We start from the raw sequence: 25,128 nt of genomic DNA on the forward strand, positions 1-25,128 counted from the left end.
TACACATCTCAGATTTAATTTTTTTTTGTAGAATTTTGCAACATTTTTATTTTTCAATTTAATGTTTTATTTGTATACAATACAAAACCAAATAAAGAAGCATTATTAAATTTATTATAGTCAATGATCATTTGTAGTAGGGCATCAGCTGTCGATTATTTTAGTAGTCGATTAATCTATCAACTACTTCGTTCGAATAATCGAGTAATCAGATTAGGAACATTTAATACGTCTCGGAATAAATTTTAGGAGATGTACAACAAAGGCTTGCTAAGATTGCACTTTCAAAAGAGCATTAAATGCAAACACAAAATAAAATTCCCGAGTGTTTCTTTAAACAGCAGAAATGCATTTTGATTTCAAAATAAATTAAAATACCTGAGCTTTGCCTCAAACGGTATAAAATAAATAAATAAATGAGGATCTAAGTACAAAAAAGAAGAATTGGCTAACTTGCATAGCAAAAGTCCGCTATCTTAAATGCTATAAAATGGTCCCCCCCCCCCTTTTTTTTTTTTTTACACAATACTGTTATTCATTCAAACACATGTTCCCACAAAAAACAGCTAAATATACCTATAAACTAAATTACGAATGCATAAAAATACATGATAGCTTATGTTGGTCTTAACAGGGAGCAGCTGGATTCAGCCATGTTAAACGAGTTATGTCATATTTTCGTGTTGCCACTAGAGGGCAGTGTATCCACCCAAATCAATAAAACTACCATATTTTTCGGACTATAAATCGCAGTTTTTTTTCATAGTTTGGCTGGGGGTGCGACTTATACTCAGGAGCGACTTATGTGTGAAATTATTAACACATTATGATATTATTTCACATGTTATTTTGGTGTTTTGGAGTGACACTGATGGTTTGGTAAACTTGTTAGCATGTTCTTTACGCTATAGTTATCTGAATAACTCTTAATAGCTATGGCCACATTCGCGTTCTGCCTTTGGCAATGTGTGTTCAATCGTATTATTGACTTTTTATAGTGAAATGCATGCTTTTAGTTTGTGACGCTTTCACGCCCAAGTGGGGGCGCACTCGCACTTGTTCACGCAAAGAAGAGCGCTCACACGCCTGAAGAAGACGGACAGCTACGCAGCTCTGAGTGAGTGGGCGAGTTAGCGAGAGAAAAACACGGCTGCGAACCTACGTTCATTGTTTATGCTTGTAAAATATCTCTACAGAGGCAACGCCTGTGTGTATCATCTTTTCTGTTGTTGTTGTGTGTTTTCCACCCGCGATCAGACACTTAGAGCCAGTTGTGTGGTGTTTTGAACCATGTGCTAATGCTAGCGAACGCATGCTAACTGTGTCATTTCATTGCTGTAATAGCACCCAATTATCATTTATTTACGTTGATGTGAAACGGTTTGGTATCGAGGATGAAATTGATTCAACAAATTATATGGACGTCCAGCATCGTCATTTGGGAGTTTAGCTCGCTGTATAGCCAGGACCGAGCCGTAGCGTCCTAGTGAGGACAGTATATTTGCATTTCGTTGTTCATGCATCATGTAACATCATACTTTACACTTATTCAGCATGTTGTTCTCTATTGTATTTTTATATTAAATTGCCTTTAAAGATGACATATCTGTTCTATGTGTTGGATTTTATCAAGTAAATTTCCCCCCAAAGTGCGACCTATATGTGTTTTTTCCTCTCCGTTGGGCATTTTATGGCTGGTGCTACTTATACTCAGGTGCGACTTATAGTCCGAAAAATACGTTAAATGCAAACACTTTCAAAACAAACCATTATATTGCCACTAACTAAACGAATACCTGAAGCAGCAAAATTTGATTTGACGCTTTTTCCTAATCGAATCACTCGAGTTAATCGATTATCCGTTGCAGCAATAATATATAGGCAAAATTGCAAACTAACTTTCATTGCAATGATTCCAACTGAGGATGGCATGGCGAAACTTCCTACCTGCAGGTAGTGGATGGCCTTCTCCAACTCCTCCTTGGTGCAGGAGCAGACCAAGTGGCTAAAGATGTACTTGAAGTTGTTGATCAGTATCTCCCGCCGGTTGGCCTTCAGCTCATTGGCCAACGTGCGGATGAGGGCGGAGCCAGTCACGCTAGCTTTGGCGGCTAAGTATGGCAATAGCACTTGCAATGTCCGCTGAAAATTCCAAAACGTTGACTGTATTCATCTGTAAAACTTTCTTTAAATAACATGATAGTACATGCAGCATTGTACGTACAGACAGGAAGCGGTGGAGGTCCGGGAAGTCGAATGCGTGCGCAATTTGAGCCAGGATGTCAAGGGCCAGCTCCCTCTGATTGGCCGACTCACTGCCCTCTAGCGGCGTGCCGCGCTGAATTGACGAGTGACGCGAGTGCAGAGACTCCACAAGGAACTAAAACACACACTTACATGAATCAATAAGGAAAATCTAATCTTTTGTTAAATTAGCCAACGTTAACAATTTCGATGGGCGGCATGGTGACAGAATGGTTAGCACGTCAGCCTCAAATTTTTTCTTTAGACGGCGTTTTGAAGAACCCTTGCTTAAATGTGCACGTGCATGTGGATGATAGACCAAATCTTAGAAAACGTTCTTTATTTTTGCCAAATACCCTGCTACGTGTAGACATGGCCTATCGGCTCGGGGCGGCTCATCTGTATTTTTTTTTTTTAATTGAAAAATAAAATCCGCAATGGACTGAGGGCACGAAGTTTGAAGCACAAAGTAGCCAGGGATCACTGTATATTACCATAATTTTTGCACTATAAGGCGCACCTGACGATAAGCCACGACCCACCAAATTTGACACGAAAACGGCATTTGTTCATAGATAAGCCGCACTGGACTATAAACCGCAGCTGTCCTCACTGAATTGTGAGATATTTACACCCAAAGATACCAACCAGTAACACTTTATTTGACAGCGGCATCAAAAGACTGTCATAAGACCAAATGAACCACCATGAAGCTTTGAACTAATTGGCTGCAAAGCTTCATTGCTTCAAGAAGTTTCATTTGGCCATTACTGTTCTCTTGGGGGAGACAGTCAAGCTCTGCTGCCACCTGCTGCCAGCACTGGTGTCATCCAAGATGCCTCCTAGCATGCATTGCAGCGCTACAGATGTAAATAATCAAAATTGATGTTCTGTGCTAATTATTTCTTCAGTTACTGTTCTAGTTGTTTCATTAATTGTTAGTTATGAAAATTGTTAACACTTTATTTGACAGCGGCGCCATCAGACTGTCATAAGACCATCATAACTATGACATGACACTGCCATGAGCATTAATGAATGCTTATGACCGATGTTATTTTGTGTCATTCGGCAAATTATCACCTTCTGTCTCATCAAGATAGATTTTTTTGAATACTTCTTTGACGATGGTTTCGTTTTCTTTTCAAAACACTCCTCTAGTGTCGCTTGCCTTTATTTCCCCCCGATCGTTTTCCACATTTTTCTCAAATTCTCACGCGTCTTCACAAGATCCCCCCAACTTCCGTTTCCTGACTATTTTTCTCCACTTCCTTTCTTGGCCCGAGATGAGTTCTTACCAAATGCGCTACTGACCTCCAGTGGCCGGTTTTATTGCTTTAAAATGGGTTTTGAGCTTTGTGCATAGTACCTTAGATACATCCGAACCTATGGATGCCTTTTATAAAAAATAAATAAATAAATAAAACAAACAAAAAAACAAACAACAACAACAAAAAAACGCAAAAGACGTATTTATACGTTTTTGGGAGCAAATGAGTTAATGACATCTGTCATAAGCATTTATTAATGCCCATGATATGTCATGTCATAATTATGACAGTCTTATGGCAGTCTTATGACGCCGCTGCAGGGCCGGCCCAGGCCATTTGGGGGCCCTAAGCAAAAAAATGCAAAGGGGCCCATATTTTTGACCCACCATTTCGTCACAGTGTACTGTGAAACCCATACATGCAATCCAACCCATACGTCCATATTTTGTATATTAATCAGATTTTGTTGCACTGCATACTTCAAACTTCTCACCCCAAATGATTGTCAGTACTTACAGTAGATAGCGCCAAACCTTTTTCTAAAAGAGGAAAGAAAGAAGTTAAGGAAGAACTTTTATTTTTTTTAAAGCTTGTAATCAAGTATCAAAACTCACAAAAGTCAAACAAAGCAAACTGCAGTAAACAAAATAGAATATAAATTAAACAATTGCCAGATTGGGGGCTCTCCTAGTGGTCAGGGGCCCTAAGCAGCTGCATAGTCTGCGTATTCGCTGGGCCGGCCCTGCGCCGCTGTCAAATAAAGTGTTAACTATTAACCCAAATAAATCAACAAATAAGCTGCACTGGAGAATATGCCGCAGGATTCAAAATGAGAGAAACAAGTAGCGGCTTATAGTCCGAAAATTACGGTATCTTCTTTTAATGACTTCCTCTACTGCTTATTTACCTGACAAATTGGGTTCTTGTACTGACTGAAGAGCGTCTGTAGTTTGATTCCTTTAGAGGCCGCCAGCGCTCGGATCTCAGTGTAGGCAGCCACTGACACGGACGATGACTTGGACAGCAGAAAGTGGAGCAGATGCAGCAGGGAGAAGGACACCAAGCTACCCTGAGAGGCTCTGGAACAAGAACATGGCAGCATGAATAACATTTGGTTCACCACATCTGCCGTGTTTGTGTCCTGACCTGCCGATCTCTGCGGTAGTGAAGATGAGAGTGTGACGCAGGCCGATGTCCCTGTTGGCTTTGGCGGTGTTGAACGCCTCTTTCAGTCGAGCGACCAGCAACTGGAACGCATGCGTGTTCGGACGACACGTGATGCTCACGCATCGACAGTATAGGCTACAGGGCATTTTATATCACACTAACGCATGTGCCAAACTAAAGACCCAAAAAAAAAGAATAACAAACGCTCACCTCGCTAACAGTGCCGTGATCAGAAGTGGGTGTGGTGGACTCGGTGAGCAAGAAGCGCACAGATCGTCCAAGTCCCGTCCTGACTCCAGCATCGGAATCCTCCATGAGGCTGACCAGAGCGCAAAGAAGCTTCCGGGAGTCGTCGCCACCATCGCCCAGACGCACGTGTTGGCAGATGTGAGGGAGCGCTTCCAGGAACGCTGTGTCGGTAAATTGAACGATCTTTTGTTGTTAGATTTTGACGATGTAGCACAACTGACTCACTGACACTGAGCAACAATCGGTGGGGAAAGGTTGAGCCTTACAGCTGATTTCTCCATGCATTTTTAGGACATAAAAATAGCTAATACCTTACCTAATTTTTGCGTTTTTGAAACCTAGACGTTTTCATACCATGGAAACTGGTAATCGGCACGTCTACTTTTGATACAGGCGTTTGTAGAAACGCAACCAAAATTAAAGCAATGGTATAGTACACTTGGCTAAATATTTTAGTTGGAAATGTGCTCTGGAACCAAAAAATATGCAGTGATAAAAATCGACTTTGAAAATTATGGAAAATAATGTAGATGTTTGAAAATATCCCTTTTTTTATTACAAAGATAGTCTGCTTTCATTGAGAGCAACAAATATATTAAAGTATTGGTGTGTTTATGATTTAAAAAAAAAAGTTTTTATTTAAATTTAAAATATATTTAAAATATTTTTTTAAATTCTGGAAAATTTAAAATCAACAATGTTCCTAAAAGATTAACAACTTGTCAAAATAGTCGTCAATAGTCGGTTCATGATCGCAGCCTTATACTCAACTCATCGAGACCGAGACAGCAATCGATCGCTGCCACCTCTTCCGGTCCAAATGGATTGGACGTCTATGGCACTTAAACATGAGCATTCAAGGCCATGCCAGCCATTTGAAATTGAATTAAAGTCTCTCATTGTCAATGGCAATTAATGGGTTAAGGAAAAAATACCTTTTTTCACACTACTTGGGGCTCCTGCTTCGAGCAGAGGCAGAAAAGGTTTGACAAAGGATGCCGTCAGGGTCGGGGGCACGCCGCTGGGGTGCTCGTCGGTCAAGCGGAGGCGCAAGCATACGAGTTCTTGGGAAGAAGTCGCGTCGTCGCTAAGTAGCGAAAGCCCTGACTGGACGCAGCTCAGCTGGCCTGTGATCCCAGCCAGAGCCATTTGGACTTTCTCCGAAGCGTCCTCCAGACGGGTACTGCAAAACAATAGGCAACCAATCCATTTTTTGAGGGCATATTACACTCCCACAGTATTTTTGTCTTTAACCAAAAATATCTTTAACATTTACTTGATTTTTTTTAAAATTTTGCTAAAACAATTGTGCTTGACCAAAAAATGTCATTAATACAAATCGTGTTACATTTGTTAAAAAATAAATAAATAAATAAAGTTTTAGTGCTGTCAAATTTATCGCGTTAACGGGCGGTAATTAATTTTTTGTAATTAGTCATGTTAAAATATTTGACGCAATTAACGGATGCACGGAATGACCCGTTCATGCGTTGCCTCAAACAGTTTACAATGATGCCGTTTTAGCACATTGGGAGCGAAAAGGCAGAGAAATGCGAGCAGACACAGGCGTTCATTGGACCGTGCCATTTATTGGCTTTAGCTTTGGCAACTTTTTCACAACAAATATAAGTATTGTGGGGAATGATGTGGTGAAGAATGAACACAACGCAGAACATACTGTATACCATTTGCAGCCACCACTGACAGTCATGGTTGCCCAAATTCCCATCATGCATTTGGGCGGAACAGTTAAGTCGCTACAGTATCATTTAGTGTAAGCACAACAAAAATAATATTCCTATCTCTCACAAGAGACGGTCCTTTTCTTAACACGCTTATTTGAACACAACGCAGAACACACTGTATACCATTTGCAGCCACCACTGACAGTCATGGTTGCCCAACTTCCCATCAAGCATTTGGGTGGAAGAGTTAAGTCACTACAGTATCATTTAGTGAAAGCACAACAAAAATGCAAAGAGAACTGGCATTCCCAATCAAGATAGCTATGCAAAATACACATAAAACTTACTCAGACTTTGCCTTGGCTAGATCTGATTAATTTAAAACTCGTCATTGACACCTTGTGGTGTATTTCAATCACTACCTTACGTGGTTAAAGACACTGCGGAAGAAGGAAGTAGAAGAGCCCATGTGACGTCCCGCTCGGCGACATCAACAATGGCGAGCTATTAGTTTATTTTTTGAATGAAAATTTTACAAATTTTATTAAAACGAAAACATTAAGAGGGGTTTTAATATAAAATTACTATCACTTGTACTAACATTTATCTTTTACGAACTACAAGTCTTTCTATCAATGGATCCCTTTAACAGAAAGAATGTTAATAATGTTAATGCCATCTTGTGGATTTATTGTTATAATAAACAAATACAGTACTTATGTACCGTATGTTGAATGTTTATGTCCGTCTTGTGTCTTATCTTTCCATTCCAACGATAATTTACAGAAAAATATGGCATATTTTAGAGATGGTTTGAATTGCGATTAATTACGATTAATTAATTTTTAAGCTGTGATTAACTCGGGTAAAAATTTTAATCGTTTGACAAATACTTGTTCTTATGTAATTTTGGGTACTGAATCCAAACTTTTCTTAGCAGCACTGCGCAGTGATCACACGTCAGACACTTACTATAAGCCTGTGGAGGTAATGAGATTGTGTCTTGAGTTTTCTAGGTGGTGAAGCAGATTGGGAAAGGCCCGAACAGCTGCCACTCTCAAAACCTCGTCTGGACTTTGCATGGCCGCCGAGAACACAAACGCGCGCCAGGTTTCGCACACTCCTCCACGCAAGCACGCCACCAAAGACACACACTTCGCCTGAACCTCGCTGGCTAATTAAAAGCAAACACAAAAGCGATAATAAGAAGGACAAATTCATAGTCGTTGTTGTAACGGACATTCTTTACAATACAACTTTCTTAATTCTAGATTTTGCAGTTGACTCACAGAAGCAAAAGTGGAGCCTCTGAGCCAAGGCGGCAACCCAAGAGGGCAATCCAGAACTTTGGTAGGCCGAACCCAACTTGTGCTCCTGCACCCAGGGGAGTGTCAGGAGTGCACATGCCCGCTGCTGGAGCGCATCCTCACTCTGGTTGCGCACTGTTACATCCAAAAAAAGAATTTAATTAAATATAACAAGATTGTGTACTACCAAATCCAATTAGTATTTGTATCTTACAATTTGAATATGATACCTTAATAAACTCACTTTCACATTTTTGCATACAACTGGAATAGATAATCATGTTGTCATAGGAATGCTTACCAGTCAGGTAGAGGACACAGTCAAGCACTTCCAAAGAAATCTGGAGGGCAGAGGTGTAGTATATCTGGTTGGAGATGGGGTCAGCCCCTCTCTCAAGCAATGACTGGCAGATCTGCAATGTCTGGCCAAGATTCTCAACAGTTACCCAGAGGAGAGAAGCTGATCTGAAAAGGTGGAAGAATACATATAATAATATGTTAACATTAATTTGAACTAGTGCTGCAACAATTAATCGATTAACTCGAGTAATTCGATTAGAAAAAAGATTTGAATTAAATTCTGCTGCTTCGAGGATTCGTTGAATTAAAGTGGCATTGTAATGGTTTGTTTTAAAAGTGTTTTTATTTAGGTTTATTGATTTGGGTGGATACACTGCCCTCTAGTGGCAACAGTGAATATGACATAACTCATTTCATATGGCTGAATCAAGCTGCTCCCTGTTAAGGCAAGGCAAGGCAAGGCAAATTTATTTATATAGCACAATTCAACACAAGGCAATTCAAAGTGCTTTACATCACATGAAGACCATAAAAATCACATTTAAATCAACTCAACGTAAAAACCAAGACAAATGATCACATCTAATCACAGAATAAAAATAAATAAATAAAAATAAAACAAAAATTAAAATAAAGCAAAAACTACTACTAATAATAATCATTGAAATCAGCAATGGAGATAAGCACAATAGGAATAGAAGGCAGGTAGGTTGAAATATATAGACAGTTATGGATATGCAGTGCCAAACAAAAGCGTTTTTAGCCCTGATTTAAAGGAGCTAACAGTTTGAGCATACTTCAGACGTTCGGCTAACTTGTTCCAGAGGTGAGGAGCATAATAACTAAATGCTGCCTCACCCTGCTTGGCTCTTGTTCTTGGAACATGCAGAAGACCCGTTCCAGACGACCTTAGGGGTCTAGATGTCTCATAGGAATCTAACAAGTCAAGCATGTATTTTGGTCCAAGGCCATTAAGTGTTTTGTAGACGAGCAGTAGTATTTTATAGTGTATCCTTTGACTCACTGGAAGCCAGTGTAGCGATTTCAAAACCGGTGTAATGTGGTCCAGCTTCCTTGTATTTGTGAGGACTCTGGCTGCAGCATTCTGTACTAGCTGCAGCTTCCTGACTGATTTTTTATCAAGACCTGTAAATATACCGTTGCAGTAGTCCAATCTGCTGAAAATGAATGCATGCATAAGTTTTTCCATGTCTTGTTGAGTCAGAAGCCCCTTAATTCTGGTTATATTTTTTAGGTGGTAATAAGCGGATTTAGTGACGGACTTTAGATGGCTATCAAATTTTAGGTCTGAGTCAATAATTACGCCAAGGTTTCTGACTTGATTTGTAGCTGTTAGTGACATTGTGCTAAGTTGGCTGCTTATCTTTGACCTTTCCTTTTTTGGCCCAAAAATGATCACCTCTGTCTTCTCTACATTTAACTGGAGAAAATTCTGGCACATCCATTCATTGATTTGACGAATGCATTTATTCAGGGAGACTAAGGGACTATAATCATGTGGGGACACAGAAATGTACAGTTGTGTGTCATCTGCATAGGCGTGATAGGAGATGTCATACTGTTCCATTATCTGAGCTAACGGAAGCATATAGATGTTAAATAAGAGTGGTCCAAGAATTGACCCTTGAGGGACTCCATACGTGAATTTGGTTCGTTCTGACTGATAGTTTCCAATTGACACAAAGAAATCTCTATCATGTAAATAGGATGTGAACCACTGAAGAATAGTGTCAGTAAGCCCTACCCACTGTTCCAATCTGCTGAGTAGTATGTTGTGATCAACCGTGTCAAATGCGGCGCTGAGATCCAATAGTAGCAGAACAGATGATTTGCCTGCATCGGTATTCCGACGAATATCATTTAGGACTTTGATAAGCACGGTCTCGGTGCTGTGTTGTGGCCGAAATCCAGACCAACATAAGCTAAGTTTTTTTTTAGCTAATATTTTTTTAACGCATTCGTAATTTAGTTTATAGGTATATTCAGCCATTTTTTGTGGGGATATGTGTTTGAACCATTTGTTAAGAGCATTGTAAAAACAAAAAAAAAAAAAAACAAAAAAAACCATGAAACATTAACATTTTGTAGCATTTAAGCTAGCGGACTTTTGCCATGTAAGTTAGCTAATTCTTCTTTTGTTGTACTTAGATCCTAATTTATCTATTTTTTAATACCGTTTGAGGCTCAGCTCAGGTATTTAAAATTTTTTATGTTCCTTATCCAATTACTCGATTATTCGAACTAACTAGTTCATCGATTAATCTGCTACTAAAATAATCGATAGCTGCAGCCCTAATTTGAGCATTCAGTTCCTTTTTCTGATTTACTTTTACTTATTTTTTTATCTGTTGTCCGTCAAACCCGGTGGTTATGGAAAAAGTCACATTGCTTCATCCAAAGCACAGCTGTCAAGTCTCCCGTTTTGGCCGGGAAGCTAATGTTTTTTACCCCTCTTTCTTGCCATCTTCCCATATTACTATTTTCCTGTAATTCTTCCCTAGTTAAAAAAAAACAACAACATTCCTATGCCCCAAATTGAACACTGTGTTACTGGCACTAACAAGAGCCACTATTCTTTTTAAGTACGTAAGAACGGCAACAGAATTAATTACCAACGAAGAAGGGAGAACGAAAAAAGAGAGAGAAGGCAAGTTGTGGGCAGTTCAGAAAAAGCTTATGGCTGCATCCACAAGTTTGGCATCTTCAAAAAAGTGTGGCCAAGGTATGAGCAATCCGTCCAAATGATCCTCGAAGGAAGACAGTCCATTTCCTGTACGGTTGAAGATACTGTTGCCCAAAATGAGCAGAGATAACCAAAAATCTCGACAAATGGGACAGCGAATTTAAGTTCCTATACAGGAGCAGGATGGGGCACATTGATGTTCACATAATTTAATGTCAACAAAGGCAGGTTTTATATTCTGATCACCTAACTAATTAGTAAGCTTTTTAGATATCTTGTACTCCTGTCTTAAAATGCAAGTGATACTGGGGCTCGAGACGCTGGAAGTCACTCACAGCAGGGGGTGCTGAGGATCTTTTTAGTTTTTCCCATCCAAAAACAGCCGTTTCTGTCCAAATTTGTCATGCTCGTGCATTTTCTCCATACAAGGTGTGCACAATGGCAGTACACGCGCATGCTGGATAGTTTACGTACTACTACTAGGTTACTATAAAGACAGTGTCCTATTTCACCTCCAGTGTGTGTTGGAGTTTTTGTTTTGGAAATAAAAGCGCCCAGGTATTATAATGCAAATCCCCAAAGCTAGACGGCGCAATGACACGCGAACACATTTAAAAATTAAAAAGTCCAATAAGCCTCGGTTTAACACCCCTTTTGCGCAACACTAAAATAAATAGGACACTAATATCCAACAACGCACAGCTCAACAGCAACAACAAACGATCATATGGCTACAATGCAAGCATATTTTACCTATTTAAAGGTAGATTTCCTTTATGGACTCCACAGTCTAAATCTGCAGCAAACTTTCCCTCGCTGGGCACTATTAAAATGCTATCATCATAATAATCTTAATTTTCGGCCTCGAATTGAATTTTAGAAAATTACACTGTTTTTGTCCAGAAAAAATTGCACCTTTGTTTTTGCGCCGCCTCTGTCAACAATTAACTTTTACGTTCCAAATTCCACCTGATTTAACGTGACCCGGTAGCAAGCAAGGTGTCAGGTTGTGTTATTAACCAAAAACATTTCAACATATATATTTTATCACCAAAGTTAAAGACACTAGTGTTTCAATATGTTTTATTTATTTTTAACGAAAAAAATAAATAAATAAATAAAAAGAATCATCCAAAACACTCCCTCCCCCAAACCTAGGGGGTGCTGAAACACCTTCATCGCCCCAATTCTAGTGGCACTGCTGGGGCTTGGTTGTCGTGGTGGGACAGCTCACAGCAAGCGCTGGAAAATTTGCTCTATTTTCAAATCCAAAATTTGGCAGGTATGATGCACAGTGAGCATTAAAAATTGAAATATGTAACGGGTAAATAAATATTGAAAGAAATCTTAAGATAAATACTGAAATAATTACGTATTTAACAAACATTTAATTATATCTTTGATTCTGGATTTAATTTTGGCACTCCGGTATCCATCCGTCAAAGCCTTTTCTGGAATTTACGAGCATGTGTGTTAGTGCATCACCCTGTGGATGTGGAGCAAATGGCAGCAAGCCTGAGGATGAGCCCGACGCCACGAAGTGCAGCCAGTCTATGGGTGTTCTCAGCTTCTTCTCCATCGCGGTTGAACAGCGCTAAGAGCTCCTCCAAGCGGTGGCTGAGCGTGGCCCATACCCGGCTGCCACCACCTAGGTTCAACCTGGGAGGGAATGATCATGTTTCAGAGCCTTTGACAGCAAAAGACGTCCAATGAGACATCTACTTCCCTCAATGGCAGGAAATTAAATGATGGGGATTTTCTGTAAACTCACATTTTCGGTGTCCCACAGGCTACTTTGCGGACTTTAATGGGTGGCACGGGCTCTTCCTCGGCTTTTGGCATCAGTGCGGCCACCTCGGCTTTCAGTGCGGCTTTCAGGAATCCCTCCGCACACTGACACAAGGAGGATATTAAATAAGATTTTACATCAAGTCATTTTATAACAGGAACAAGCCAACCCCAAACTATTCCCACAAATTTGGGATCGTGAAATAGAAGCAGGAGATAGCTTTAGAATAAATATTCCTTTGACTTTATGCAAGGGAGTAGGTTTGCATAGGGACGGTGGGGACAGAACACTACCAACTTTTCAGGATGTTCAAATTGTCCCAATCAACTTTTAAGCAACCTTATTTGCATTTCATAATGAATTCAGTTGTATAATAATTATTATATTTATATGATAAAAATTTAGGTTATTTCACATATGTTGTAAGGATAGAATACAGTACACCCTACCTTTATTTAATGAATTATTTTCATTATGTTCAAACTTTATCCCTTTTCACTTGCTGAATGTGCCGGTTAATTTCCCCCCCCCTCAAAAGCACGTTTGATTGGCTGATGACTTGACACCCCCCCCCCACCCACACACCCTCCCACCACACAGAAGCACACGCACACAACTCCGACAGATTCATATTGAAAACATGGCGCCTCCTCCACCCCCTTAAATGAGAAGGTATATTAGAAGTTTTTTCAGCCAGCAGCAGCCACCGTAAGTAATATAAAAAGTAGGGCTGTCAAACGATTAAAATTTTTACTCGAGTTAATTACAGCTTAAAATTTAATTAATCGTAATTAATCGCAATATGCCATATTTTTCTGTAAATTATTGTTGGAATGGAAAGATAAGACACAAGACGGATATATACATTCAACATACGGTACATAAGTACCATATTTGTTTATTATAACAATAAATCAACAAGATGGCATTAACATTAATAACATTCTGTTAAAGCGATCCATGGATAGAAAGACTTGTAGTTCTTAAAAGATAAATGTTAGTACAAGTTATAGAAATTTTATATTAAAAGCCCTCTTAATGTTTTTGCTTTAATAAAATTTGTAAAATTTTCAATCAAAAAATAAACTAGTAGCTCACCATTGTTGATGTCAATAATTACACAATGCTCATTCATGGTGATGAAACCCATAAAATCAGTCGCACCCAAACGCCAGCAGAGGGCGACAAAACAAAAAACAAAGTAACAAGTGGACATTACACTCTGCTGTCATTTTAATCTGTTTGAGCGGGGCATGTGCGTTAATTGCGTCAAATATTTTAACGTGATTAATTTTTAAAAATTAATTACCGCCCGTTAACGCGATAATTTTGACAGCCCTAGTAAAAAGATGTCTACCTTGTGGAGGTGGGGAACACAACACTAATTTGGGTACTGAAAGTCAGACCTGCATCAGAGTTGGCATAACATTAAACTGTGTGAACTTGCTAACCTGCAAAACGACTGCCGTCAAGCTTGCCATCCCTCATTTGAATCATTATTTGCATTATGTGCATCACGGTAATGCAACACGATGGCTTCAGAGTGCAAGTCCCATTATTTAAAGTCTTGGGGTAGTCTAGTATGGCTCAGATGTAGCTCGGTCCTTGGACACCTCTTTTTTTTTTCATTGATTTTTTTTTTTACCAAATCACTTTTATGTTGCAATATTTTAGTTTGAGTCTTGGGGTGCTCCAGTGCCCCCAAAAGTGGACCCATTCCTGGATAGTTCCCAGTTTTTTCAATAAAGGGACTTGCACTTCAAATGGTTCTTTAGTGTTTTTGAAAACAAAGGTTGAATTGAACGTTGTTTCACCTGAACCAATACGCATGAAAATTAGTATAAGTCAATACAGATTTATTTTGCATTGATCATCATCTCTTATCTCATATTTGTGAGAAATATAGCCCTGACCCCTGTTCAATAATCTGTTTGGTCTTATTAATGTCCTGTCCCCAGCAAAAAGTGTACATGTAGTTTATGCTGCTATATCGTCCCTACCAATGTTCAGACCAAACCTACGCCCTGGACTTTATGGCTTATATCATTAATTGGATAATCACAGATCACGACTAAGTTGTCCTAATGCTTTAAAGATTAGTTGCATGCTTCCAATTCACTATTTTTTATTCCAGGGCTAAAATTATTAATCAAACAATAAAGAGAGAGCAAGGCCTTCTAATCCAAAATCAGTATGTAACCTCACAAATTGCATTGAAAAGAATGGTCATATAATTTACATCAACATACTCCTAAGCCTTGTAGAAAGCTTTCCCAGAAAAGTTGTTGTAGCTAAAAATAGAGGGGCCGGCATCATGCTAAAACCTACAGTTTAGGAAGGGTATGTCATTTCAATTCATAAGTGGGTCAAGGCAGGTTAGCAAATACTTATGGAAAGATAGCGTATACTGTACTTCTGCTGGAGTCTCTGTCCCCACGGTGCACGCCAGCATCTCGCAGACCTCAGCTACTCGCCTGCTCAGCAGCAGGCCGGCGCTATCGAAACCATGGGCGACCGACAGTCCCAAACTCAATGCATGACACAGGGATTGAGTAACCTCTGTCCCCAAGGTAGTGCCTGCCTCCAGTGTTCCTATGAGGGAATCCACAAAACAATTACTATTTTTAACTATAAGGCCCAATTAAATTCCTTTATTTATTTCCTTACAATTGACAGTGTGCCTTATAATACAGTGTGAATTCTGGTTGTGCTTAATGACCTCAAACCTATTTTGTTGAAGCACAGCTGTATAAACAGTGGAATGAAAAAGTATCTGAACCATTTGAAATGTCTCACATTTCTGCATGAAATCACCATCAAATGTGATCTGATCTTTGTCAAAATCACACAGGTATAAAAAGAGTGTCTTCTTTAACTAAAGCCATCCAAACAATTATAGGTTTTCATATTTTAAGTAGGATAGCATCCAGTGAAAGAAGGGGGGGGGGGGGGGGTAAGGAAGTGAACCCTCTGCCGAAGGAGACAAAGAGCAATTGAAACTAGGGGTGCACGATATCCATTTTTTGAAACCGATACCGATATCGATAACTTCCTGCTCCTCAAGGCCGATACCGATAATATATATATCATTTTCAATGTATATTCACCTGAGTTTTTGAACACCTGTAGGTCAAAAATACTAGTGGTTGATTCAGCTTAGATTTGCCTTTGACCGAACCAGAATTTTCATGATGACATGAACATTATTATAATGAACAAAACAAAGACAGTAACAAAACTTTGCATACTGGAAAAACAGGAGTGGAAACAAACACACAAATCCCAATCCGACACCGTGCCAAAAATATTATAAATAGGGCCGATAATATATTATGTTATTGGATTTATTGGGATGACATCATAATTCCTATTATCGGACCGATAATTATCGTGCACCTCTAATTGAAAACAATTTTTACCAAACATTTTAAGTCAGGTGTGTGCCATATAACTGATGAGTGTTTCAAAGCTCCCCTGCCCACTATAAAACACACAACTGGTAAGAAATGTATTTGAATAGAAGCATTGTCTGATGTGCATCATGGCTCGATCAAAAGAGCTGTCTGAAGACCGGTGATCAACGATTGTTGATTTGTATAAAGCTGGGAAATGTTACAAAACCATCTCTAAAAGTCTGGATGTTCATCAATCGACAGTCTGGGAAGTTGTCTACAAATGGAGAGAGTTTGGCACTGTTGCTTCTCTCCCAAGAAGTGGCCACCCAACAAAGATGACGCCAAGAGTTCAGCACAGAATACTCAGAGAGGTAAAAAAACAACCCTAGAGTGTCTGCTAAAGACTTACAGAAATCACTGGCACAGTCCAGTATCTCTGTGCACACATCAACTATATGTAAAACTATGGCCATGAATGGTGTTTATGGGAGGACTCCACAGAGGAAACCACTGCAGTCTAAAAAAAAATCATTGTTGCTCGTTTAATGTTCGCAAAAAGGCACTTGGACACTCCACAGAAGTTTTTGCAAAATATTTTGTGGACTGATGAAACCAAAGTTGAATTGTTTGGAAGTAACACACAACGTCATGTGTGGAGGAATAATGGAACATCTTACCAACATCAACACCTCATCCCCACCGTGAAGCATGGTGGAGGGAGGATCATGATTTGGGGCTGTTTTGCTACCTCGGGGCCTGGACAACAATCATTAATGGAAGAATGAATTCAAAAGTTTTGCAGGAAAACCTGAGGACAAGTTGAACCCCATTGAGATGTTGTGGTACGACCTAAAGACAGTGATTCATGCCAGACATCCCAGGAATCTGACTGAACTACAGCAGTTTTGTCGAGAAGAACGGGCCAAGATTAGTCCTGATCAATGTGCTAGACTGATCAGCAGCTACAGGAAGCGTCTGGTTGAAGTTACTGCTGCCAAGGGGGGGGGGGCACAAAATATTAAATGTGATGATTCACTTCCTTATTTTTCCCCCTTCTGTCATTGTTTGCATACTATCCTCATTAAAATATGAAAAATCCTAAATGGTTGGGTGGTTTTGGTTAAAGCAGACACTGTTTTTTCGTCCGTGTGATTTCGACAAAGATCAAATCACATTTGATGGTCATGGAGCATATATAAAATCAGCAATGTGAGGTATAGAACCCAGTATTATGTGAATCACTTGTAAGTCTGGATATGCTGACATCCTATTCTATGCTGCCTGATCGCTAATCCTGGCCCGATAGTTTCTCTACTTGAGCGTGTCTAATTGCACCCAGTCATGCGTGAATCCCAACAGACATGTGATAGTCCTGCAGACAAGGGGAAATGCTATGTAGGGGCCACCCCAGAGCCACTGCCCCTCCCTAGCCAATCGAAGGGGTGAGCCAGCGCAGCCCGTCCCTCCTCCAACAGCTCCAGCAAGGGGGGCGCCGCCATCCCCCTGGGACCCAGGGTGGCGTCCCGGACCATCCGTACCCCCATTAACCGGCCTAAAATAAACAATATTTACTTTTTTCTCTGTTGTATTATAAAACATTTAATGAAATGCAAAAAACAATAAATAGTGCTGCAGCGATTAATCAATTAACTCAAGTAATTCCATAAGAAAAAAAGATTCAAATAAAATTTTGCTGCTTTGAGGATTCTTTTAATCAGAGTGACGTAGTAATGGTTTGTTTTGAAAGTGTTGCACTTAGTTTTGTTGATTTGGCTGGACACACTGCCCTCCAGTGGCAATAGTGAATATGTCAGAACTCCTCTAACATAGCTGAATCCAGCTGCTCCCTGTTAAAACCAACATAAGGTATGTTTTTGTTTGAGATAATGGTTGTTTATGCATTTGTAATTTAGTTTAGCAGTATAGTTAGATTTTTTTTCATGGGAATATGTGTTTAGAGCTTTGTAAAATATTTTTTTTTTAATAGCGTTTAAGCTAACGGATTTTTGCTGTGCAAGTTAGCCAATTGTTCTTTCGTTGTACTTAGATCCTCATTTATTTTTATACCACTTGGCAAAGCCCAGGTATTTTAATTTAGTCTAAAATGCATTTATTGCTCTTGTGAAAGTGCAATTTTACATAGTTTGAAGAAACACAAATTTTATTTTGTATTTGCATTTTAAGCTCTTTTGAAACTGCTATCTTAGGAAGCCAAAATAAGTATTGTTGCAAGCAATAAACACTTGTTTCTTTTGTTTGACATGTCCTAAAATTTATTCTGCAAGGAATAAAATGTTTGTCATCCGATTACTCGATTATTCCAACTAACTAATCAATTGACTAATCGATTACTTACAGTGCTGCTCAAAAGTTTGTGAACCCCCTCAACATTTTGGAATTTTCTATTATTTCAACCTGATTTCCTAATCAATCAATTCAGTAGTTTTTTGTTTGTTTTTTTAACAGTTGTGTTGTCGAGACTAAATTAAAAAGAGTTTTCATCAACTGATGTAGGTGCAAAATTGAACTGTTTGGTCACAACCAAAACCGCCATGTCTGGCGAAAAGTCAACACTGCATACCACCAAAAGAACCTTCTCCCAACAGTGAAGCATGGAGGTGGGAATGTCAAGATCTGGGCTTGCTTTTCATCCTCAGGACCTGGACAACTCCACATAGTCCAGGGAATCATGAATTCTGAGGAATATTGTCAAATCCTAGAACATAACCTGACGCCATCTGTTTTGAAGTTAAAGCTTGGCAGAAGGTGGATCATGCAACATGATAATGATCCAAAGCATTCCAGCAATACAACCAAGGAATGGCTGAAAAAGAAGAAGATTCGTGTTCTGGACTGGCCCAGTCAAAGTCCTGACCTAAATCCCATTGAAATGCTGTGGCGGGACCTGAAGCGAGCAGTTCATGCCAGACGCCCATCAAACCTCTCTCAACTGACTGCGTTCTGCAAGGAAGAATGGGCAAAAATCCCCCAAAGTAGATGTGAGAGGCTGATTAGTCACTACAGAAACCGTTTGGTTGAGGTAATCTCTGCAAAAGGAGGCGCAATATCCTATTAACTGAAGGGGTTCACATACTTTTGCACACATGATATCTGAGTTTTTCTTAAATCAACCACTTTTGTTAAATAAAGAATGACAATATAACTATTTCTTTTGTTTCAGTCCATTATTTGGAATGTCAGTATTGTGGATTTGGGTATAACTTAACATTTAATAAGGTTATTTTAGTTTTTTTTACAAAAAATCTGACCATCGCTGTGGGGTTCACAAACTTTCGAGCAGCACTGTAAATAATCGATAGCTGCAGCCCTAAAATAGATGAAATAATATTCATATAGCCTTGTTTTAAAATCTCAGCCATTTGCTGAAATAGTTTTTTTTGTCGTAACTGCTTAAAGGAAAGTGAAAATGCAGGAAAAAATGTATTACGTGCTGAAGGGCTAAAAGAAAGTTCCATACTTGCATCGGAACACTGGGCCTCCGCCAGGGTGCAGACACTTTCGCACACCTGCGCCAGGTAGGTGGGCTTTAGGTGGGGGCTGCCCTGACGAAAAACGCACTGGGTCAGACCTAGCAGCTCCCCCTCGTACCCTCCAGTGTGCGTCTCCAGCACGTGAAGGTAGGCGGCAAAGAACTGGTGTCCTTGCGCTTCTGGGAAGCCCTTCAGCTCCACCAGCCGCCTCAGCATTGCCATGGCGACCATCCTCAGCCGTGCGTTACCGTGAGCCAGGATATCGCAGGCAGTCTCCCAAGCTGTCCTCAGGTCCCGGGTGGATATCACGCCCCGGACGGTGTCGGCAACAACATACAACGTGGCCGCAGTGAGTGACTCCAACGCCGACGGGGAAGCGAGAACAAGGGGCGAAGGGGTGAGGTGGGCGCACGGCGGGGAGGCTGTAAAGGATGGGAGATCAGCGGGCCAAAGGCTGAATGAGAGGGTAGTCACATGGGTGCGCAGGATGACGCTGAGTTCGCGGACAAGGAGGAGAAGGTCGTGAGCCAGGCGGGCGAAGATAAAGGGCGCTCGGACCAACAGGGAGTGAAGCAGGGAGCAGAGGGCTGTGCGCGCCCGACCGTGAATGGCGCTACAGTCCGGGGCGGCAGCGACGCGCAGTAGACGAAGCGACACCCACTTGTTGAAGTCTAGAGGGAAACGAGAGTGCCAGTATGGAAGACCACATTTCCTATTTTAAGGCCTTTCTTACCAATACAGCTCTGTGTGGCATCCGGGTAGTCCGCGGGCTGACAGGCAGGGTTGGCAAACATGAGCGACGACGACTTGATGATGTGCTGCACAAAGTCCAGCAGCATGACGCAGGCAGGCTCTGAACTGGACTTCTTATTCAGTCCGAGGGACACTGAAGGAATGACACAACCTCTTTCAACCAGAGTTGCTCTAAAAATGAGCTGTTATTACATTGACTACACAGTAGTTTTGGTATTTTATCACTTACAACACTACAATTTAATGAAACAGATCAGTATCTTGAGATTGAATATTCTCTTATGAGCAGTGTTGTCACTAACACGTTACTAGGGAACACATTAATGTAATCTGATTACTTTCTCTTAGTAATGAGTAATCGAAGGCATTCATTTTTCCAAACCAGTAATCTGATTGAAGTTAGTTTCCTTAGTGTCTGTGCTTTACCATTTTGTTATTGCCTCATAATGTATGTAGAATGAAGAATATTGTAGTCATGTACGAAGAGCATTTTGAATAGAAAACGTGAGAAAGGTTCCCGCTACCAGTTCGTTTCCATGGTAACCGCTCATAGTTCTTTCTGTTTTGGTTTTGAGTCATAAGCGTTAAGTGTTTTGGGACTGAGAAAGGCGTGACGAACGCGGGTGCACATTCGAGCCGAGTGCAGCCACCTGTTGAGATGTGCGAGTGAATGTTGATCTGTGTGAGTCCATGAATGAACGTGAGTATTTTTCCTTCATTCTGGAGGGTTCCAGCGATAGGTGTGAGCTGCTACATGCGTGGCCGTTTCGGAGCTTTGCCGTTGCAAAGGCGGGCAGCCAGCGACCGTTGTTTACGTCATATTCGTGTTGCACATTTATGCCGTGAGGTGACGGGTTCGTTTCGCATCTTTGGGATGTGTTGTAAGTCGAATTGAGTGCGAAGTGTTTAGTTGACAAATTGACTGCGTGTGTGTACGGCGTACTTCCGGGTTGCGCGCGTGCATCCCCGCCTGCCCCCATCTTTGTGTTTATTGCACTGTGCAATTCCTTTGTGTGTTGTTCAATATTGTGCAGTCAATTTGAATTGTTTGGTATTAGCACTGATATGCTGTTAACAGTAACCAGAAATTTAGAATTTTTGACATTAGGCTTAATCTTCAAGTTAGCGGGGTTTAATTAGTCGGTGGCGTTGATTTTTAAAAATTCCATACAGTTTGTCAGTTATTTGTTAGTTTAAGGGCTCCAGAGTGGCTAAGCTAGTGCGAGTCAATGGTGGTCGAAATCGACTCCATCGGCTGATTAAGCCTTATGTGAAATATTCTGATCATCCCCTTTAAATTCACTTATCGGAAAGTCAATTACATGTCCCACCCTGGATCCCTGTGGGGTGATGATGGCTCCTTGCTGGGTCGCGGGAGGAGGGATGGGCGCGCTCGGCAGGGGGACCTCGGTGCTGGGATTGGCAATAGAGCAGCATAGGGTCGGTTGCCAACGGGCTTACACTCACAAGGGATTCGCACAATTACTGGTTTCTAGATCACACAGCTGATTTGTGTACACTCCAACCCTCCCAATCAGTTATCTTATAGAACCCCCCCCCCCCCCCCGTTTCTTTACCTGCTCAACAGGCCCCCCACATGGTGTCAACCGGAAATACATCAAGCTGACGATAACACCAACATATTCATAGTTAGTGTAGGCGTTCAATGTATTTCTTGTTGTTGTATTTCTTTTTCTTCTGTTCCCCAAATTCCCCTTCCTGTTCGCTGCTTTGTCTTAATAAACGAGGTACTGTATGTTAAATGATCAAAATGGGAGTATGTCATACTCCAATGTGAAACATTAAAACTGTTCAGACCAACCGGACACGCAGACCTACATTCTCCATGTCAAACAGCTGAACAGGAGAGGTAAAAAAAAAAAAAAAAAAGTCAATTACATGCGATAAAATTTTTCTCTTGTCATTCTTATGTTTAGGCGGCAATGGGAGAAAAATTGGTAAAAAGCAACCGATAAATTACTTTTAAAGTAACTTAGTTACTTTGATAATAAAGTAATTGGTAAAGTTACTAGATTGCCTTTTGGAGGCGTAATCAGTAATTAATTTACTTTTTCCAAGTAATCTGTGACAACACTGCTAATAAGTGCAATTTAATCAATTTAATGGACGCAACACGTTTGGTTTTTGTTGTTGTTGTTGTTAATAAATCGATTTATAAACGCTTCATAACCCAGAGCCAGGTGATACACATTCGCAGCGTTCTTTCTGATGCTTTTAAAAACACAAATTTGCAAATTTGCCTTTTTTATTTTTTTTTAAAAGTTTATTCGTACTTACCGACGTCAATGTCAGTCAGAATCCTGTCAATGAACTGACACAGAATCTGTCGCGGTTTCTTAACAGCTTCGTCGTATTCCCCCGGGCTGGCGCTGAAATAACATTGTTCTTAATTGAACATTTAACTATAGCAAATGCTCACAAAGTAAATCAACGCGTTCCGGGATAGCCCAGCCTGTTAGCCGTTAGCTAACCGGAGTTACCTGGCAAGCTCTTGAAGCGCCGGAATCATGGCAGACATCCCCAGCCCCTCCATGGTCGACAAAGTCAACGTGTTATTTCTTTCAAATCATATTTACATCATTTTATTGAAGAATTGGGAAGAGTTAGAACGCAAACACATGTCAAAATTTCCGCTGTTATGACGTAGTTGTTGTTACTACGGCAAGTGCCGAAGGACGTAAAGCTAGCACGAACACATACTTGTGAAAAAATTAACATTTCGGGAAATTTTGACTCTTTTGACTGAAAACAATGTCATTTTCTGGTTGTTATTTTTTTCTATTACACTTGGAGGATATTTGGGCATGTAATCCTTTCCCGAAAAGAAATTTATATTCCGTAAATGTAAATTTAATGTATTATTTCAGGGACAGTGAGTGGACATTAAGCGACTACAGTACTTTGGCCATTAAAAAATAACTAGAAACAATTATTATTAAAATATGGATATAATTATTTTAATCTTGAAACATAATTGTATTTTTTATAATTAAAAATAACTGTGCTAAGAAATGCAAGTTAATAAATACAGGAAGTCAATTAAAATGAATAAAAACAGAAATACACAATGGTTATTGCCCCAAATACCACTCGAAAATTGACCACATTTTTTTAAAAACATGGTCATTTCTAAACAATTTTTAAAAGGATGATTTATATATTTTTTTTATAACCAATTTATAGTTTTTAAGTCAATATAGTCCAATTAAAATGAACATTTTAATGAAGACCAGCATATTTGAGGACCTCAGGCAAGTTCTAAGCCTTTTGAAAATTAAAATGGAACAATAATGTAGCATTTTAGTTTTTTGACAATTTTATTTGTTAGTAGTCAGTGTACAACATTTAAGGACAGAAAGCTTCACTGTGAACCCCCCACCCCCCAATCATCATTATCATTACATTCATCCTATCGACTTCAACTTTCATTTAAATAATATACAAAGTGGGCAATCATGGAAAATAATAATGCAGTGAGACATGATTCTATGTATTTTTGTCATTTTTGAAGATGGAACGAATGAAGATTCAAGCAAATGATAAAACAAATTATATCAGCGGATATTTTTTTTTATTTGTTTGTTGGTTTAGCGGTGGGGCCTTTTTCATACCGTGGCCCATGAGACAAGCGAACAGTGTCAACACCATCTTGGGGTTCACTTCCACCAAGTCATCAGGCAGAGCGTAAACACGCGCGCCGATCTTGCGGGCTAATGAGATTGCGTATCTAGAAAGTGGAGATGAAAAAACAAAACATGGAAGTAAGTCACATTAGCAAGTTGTAACTAACTCATTCGCTACCACTGGCGGCAATAGACGTCCAATCCATTTGGACCGGGGGACGAGGCTGGCAGCGATCAAATGATCTTTCATGTCCAAATGGACTGGACATCTATCACCGTCAATAATGACCAATGAGTTAATGCACGCCGAGCAGTTACTTGGCATTGTTGTGTTTGTCGGAGATCTTCATCACACCACTTGCGGGTCTGGTCACCACATCCCACTTGACAGTGCCGGGCGCGATTGCGTCAATAAGGTCAATCACTGGCAGGCTTGTGCTGATGTGGAGGTCCTGCGCAAGCACAAACACAATCAAAATGAAGTTATAACTGTTCATGCGTCATTCCAGACTTGGAGGATATTTGGGCTTGAGCAAGATCCTGAACCCCACATTGCTCCTGATGCTGTGTTATTACTATGTAAATGAAGAAATTGTTTCAAAGAGCATTGAGTAACTTGAAGGTAGAAAAGTGCTATACAAGTAGGGCTGAACGATATTGGAAAAAACTGACATTGAGATTTTTTTGGGGTTGCGATATATATATACCGGTTAGCTTCTGCAGCTGGGGATCGGCCCGCCAAGGCCCCCGCCTTTGGCTGCCGCCCAACTCACTAGCACCGACCCTTTTGGCCCTTCCCACAGGTGGTGAGCCCATGGGAAGGGGAACCCAAGTTGCCTTTTCGGGCTGTGCCCAGCCGGGCCCAATGGGGACAGGCCCGGCCACCAGACGCTTGCCTTCGAGCCCCACCTCCAAGCCTGGCTCCAGAGGGGGGCCCCGGCAACCCACGCCCGGGCAAGGGAAACCTGAGTTCATTCATGTCATTCATCATAAGGAGTCTTTTTGAGCCATGCTTTGTCTGGCCCCTCACCTAGGACCTGTTTGCCATGGGCCAGGGGCCCAAAGCCCCAGACAACATAGCTCCTAGGATCATTCTGACACGCGGGAGGCCCCGGGGACGACCTAGGAC

The 25,128-nt window shown here is 40.5% G+C and overlaps 2 protein-coding genes across 4 annotated transcripts in view; both read right to left on the minus strand.

Moving 5' to 3' along the window:
- atr (ATR serine/threonine kinase) overlaps nucleotides 1-23,028 on the minus strand; it is a 71,780-nt gene extending 48,752 nt beyond the window's left edge. Inside the window, exons 1-16 of the mRNA XM_057859317.1 lie at nucleotides 22,857-23,028; nucleotides 22,654-22,745; nucleotides 20,336-20,488; nucleotides 19,590-20,273; nucleotides 15,130-15,308; nucleotides 12,699-12,820; nucleotides 12,413-12,586; nucleotides 8,225-8,388; nucleotides 7,906-8,058; nucleotides 7,589-7,790; nucleotides 5,867-6,114; nucleotides 4,893-5,092; nucleotides 4,662-4,762; nucleotides 4,423-4,594; nucleotides 2,225-2,380; nucleotides 1,948-2,142 (exon numbers count right to left, since the gene is read on the minus strand). Of these exons, the coding sequence (XP_057715300.1) occupies nucleotides 1,948-2,142; nucleotides 2,225-2,380; nucleotides 4,423-4,594; nucleotides 4,662-4,762; nucleotides 4,893-5,092; nucleotides 5,867-6,114; nucleotides 7,589-7,790; nucleotides 7,906-8,058; nucleotides 8,225-8,388; nucleotides 12,413-12,586; nucleotides 12,699-12,820; nucleotides 15,130-15,308; nucleotides 19,590-20,273; nucleotides 20,336-20,488; nucleotides 22,654-22,745; nucleotides 22,857-22,909 (3,048 nt within the window). The 5' untranslated portion in view covers nucleotides 22,910-23,028. The remainder of the gene's footprint in view (nucleotides 1-1,947; nucleotides 2,143-2,224; nucleotides 2,381-4,422; nucleotides 4,595-4,661; nucleotides 4,763-4,892; nucleotides 5,093-5,866; nucleotides 6,115-7,588; nucleotides 7,791-7,905; nucleotides 8,059-8,224; nucleotides 8,389-12,412; nucleotides 12,587-12,698; nucleotides 12,821-15,129; nucleotides 15,309-19,589; nucleotides 20,274-20,335; nucleotides 20,489-22,653; nucleotides 22,746-22,856) is intronic.
- A 755-nt stretch (nucleotides 23,029-23,783) lies between these two features.
- The window catches only part of LOC130930887 (plastin-1), a 38,033-nt gene continuing 36,688 nt past the window's right edge, over nucleotides 23,784-25,128 (minus strand). For all 3 annotated transcript variants that reach the window (XM_057859158.1, XM_057859159.1, XM_057859157.1), the window contains exons 18-19: nucleotides 24,318-24,451; nucleotides 23,784-24,103 (exon numbers count right to left, since the gene is read on the minus strand). In XM_057859158.1, coding sequence (XP_057715141.1) covers nucleotides 23,926-24,103; nucleotides 24,318-24,451 — 312 coding nt within the window. In that variant the 3' untranslated portion in view covers nucleotides 23,784-23,925. The remainder of the gene's footprint in view (nucleotides 24,104-24,317; nucleotides 24,452-25,128) is intronic.

The sequence above is a fragment of the Corythoichthys intestinalis genome, chromosome 15, assembly GCF_030265065.1.
Source record: "Corythoichthys intestinalis isolate RoL2023-P3 chromosome 15, ASM3026506v1, whole genome shotgun sequence".
NCBI classification, from domain to species: domain Eukaryota; kingdom Metazoa; phylum Chordata; class Actinopteri; order Syngnathiformes; family Syngnathidae; genus Corythoichthys; species Corythoichthys intestinalis.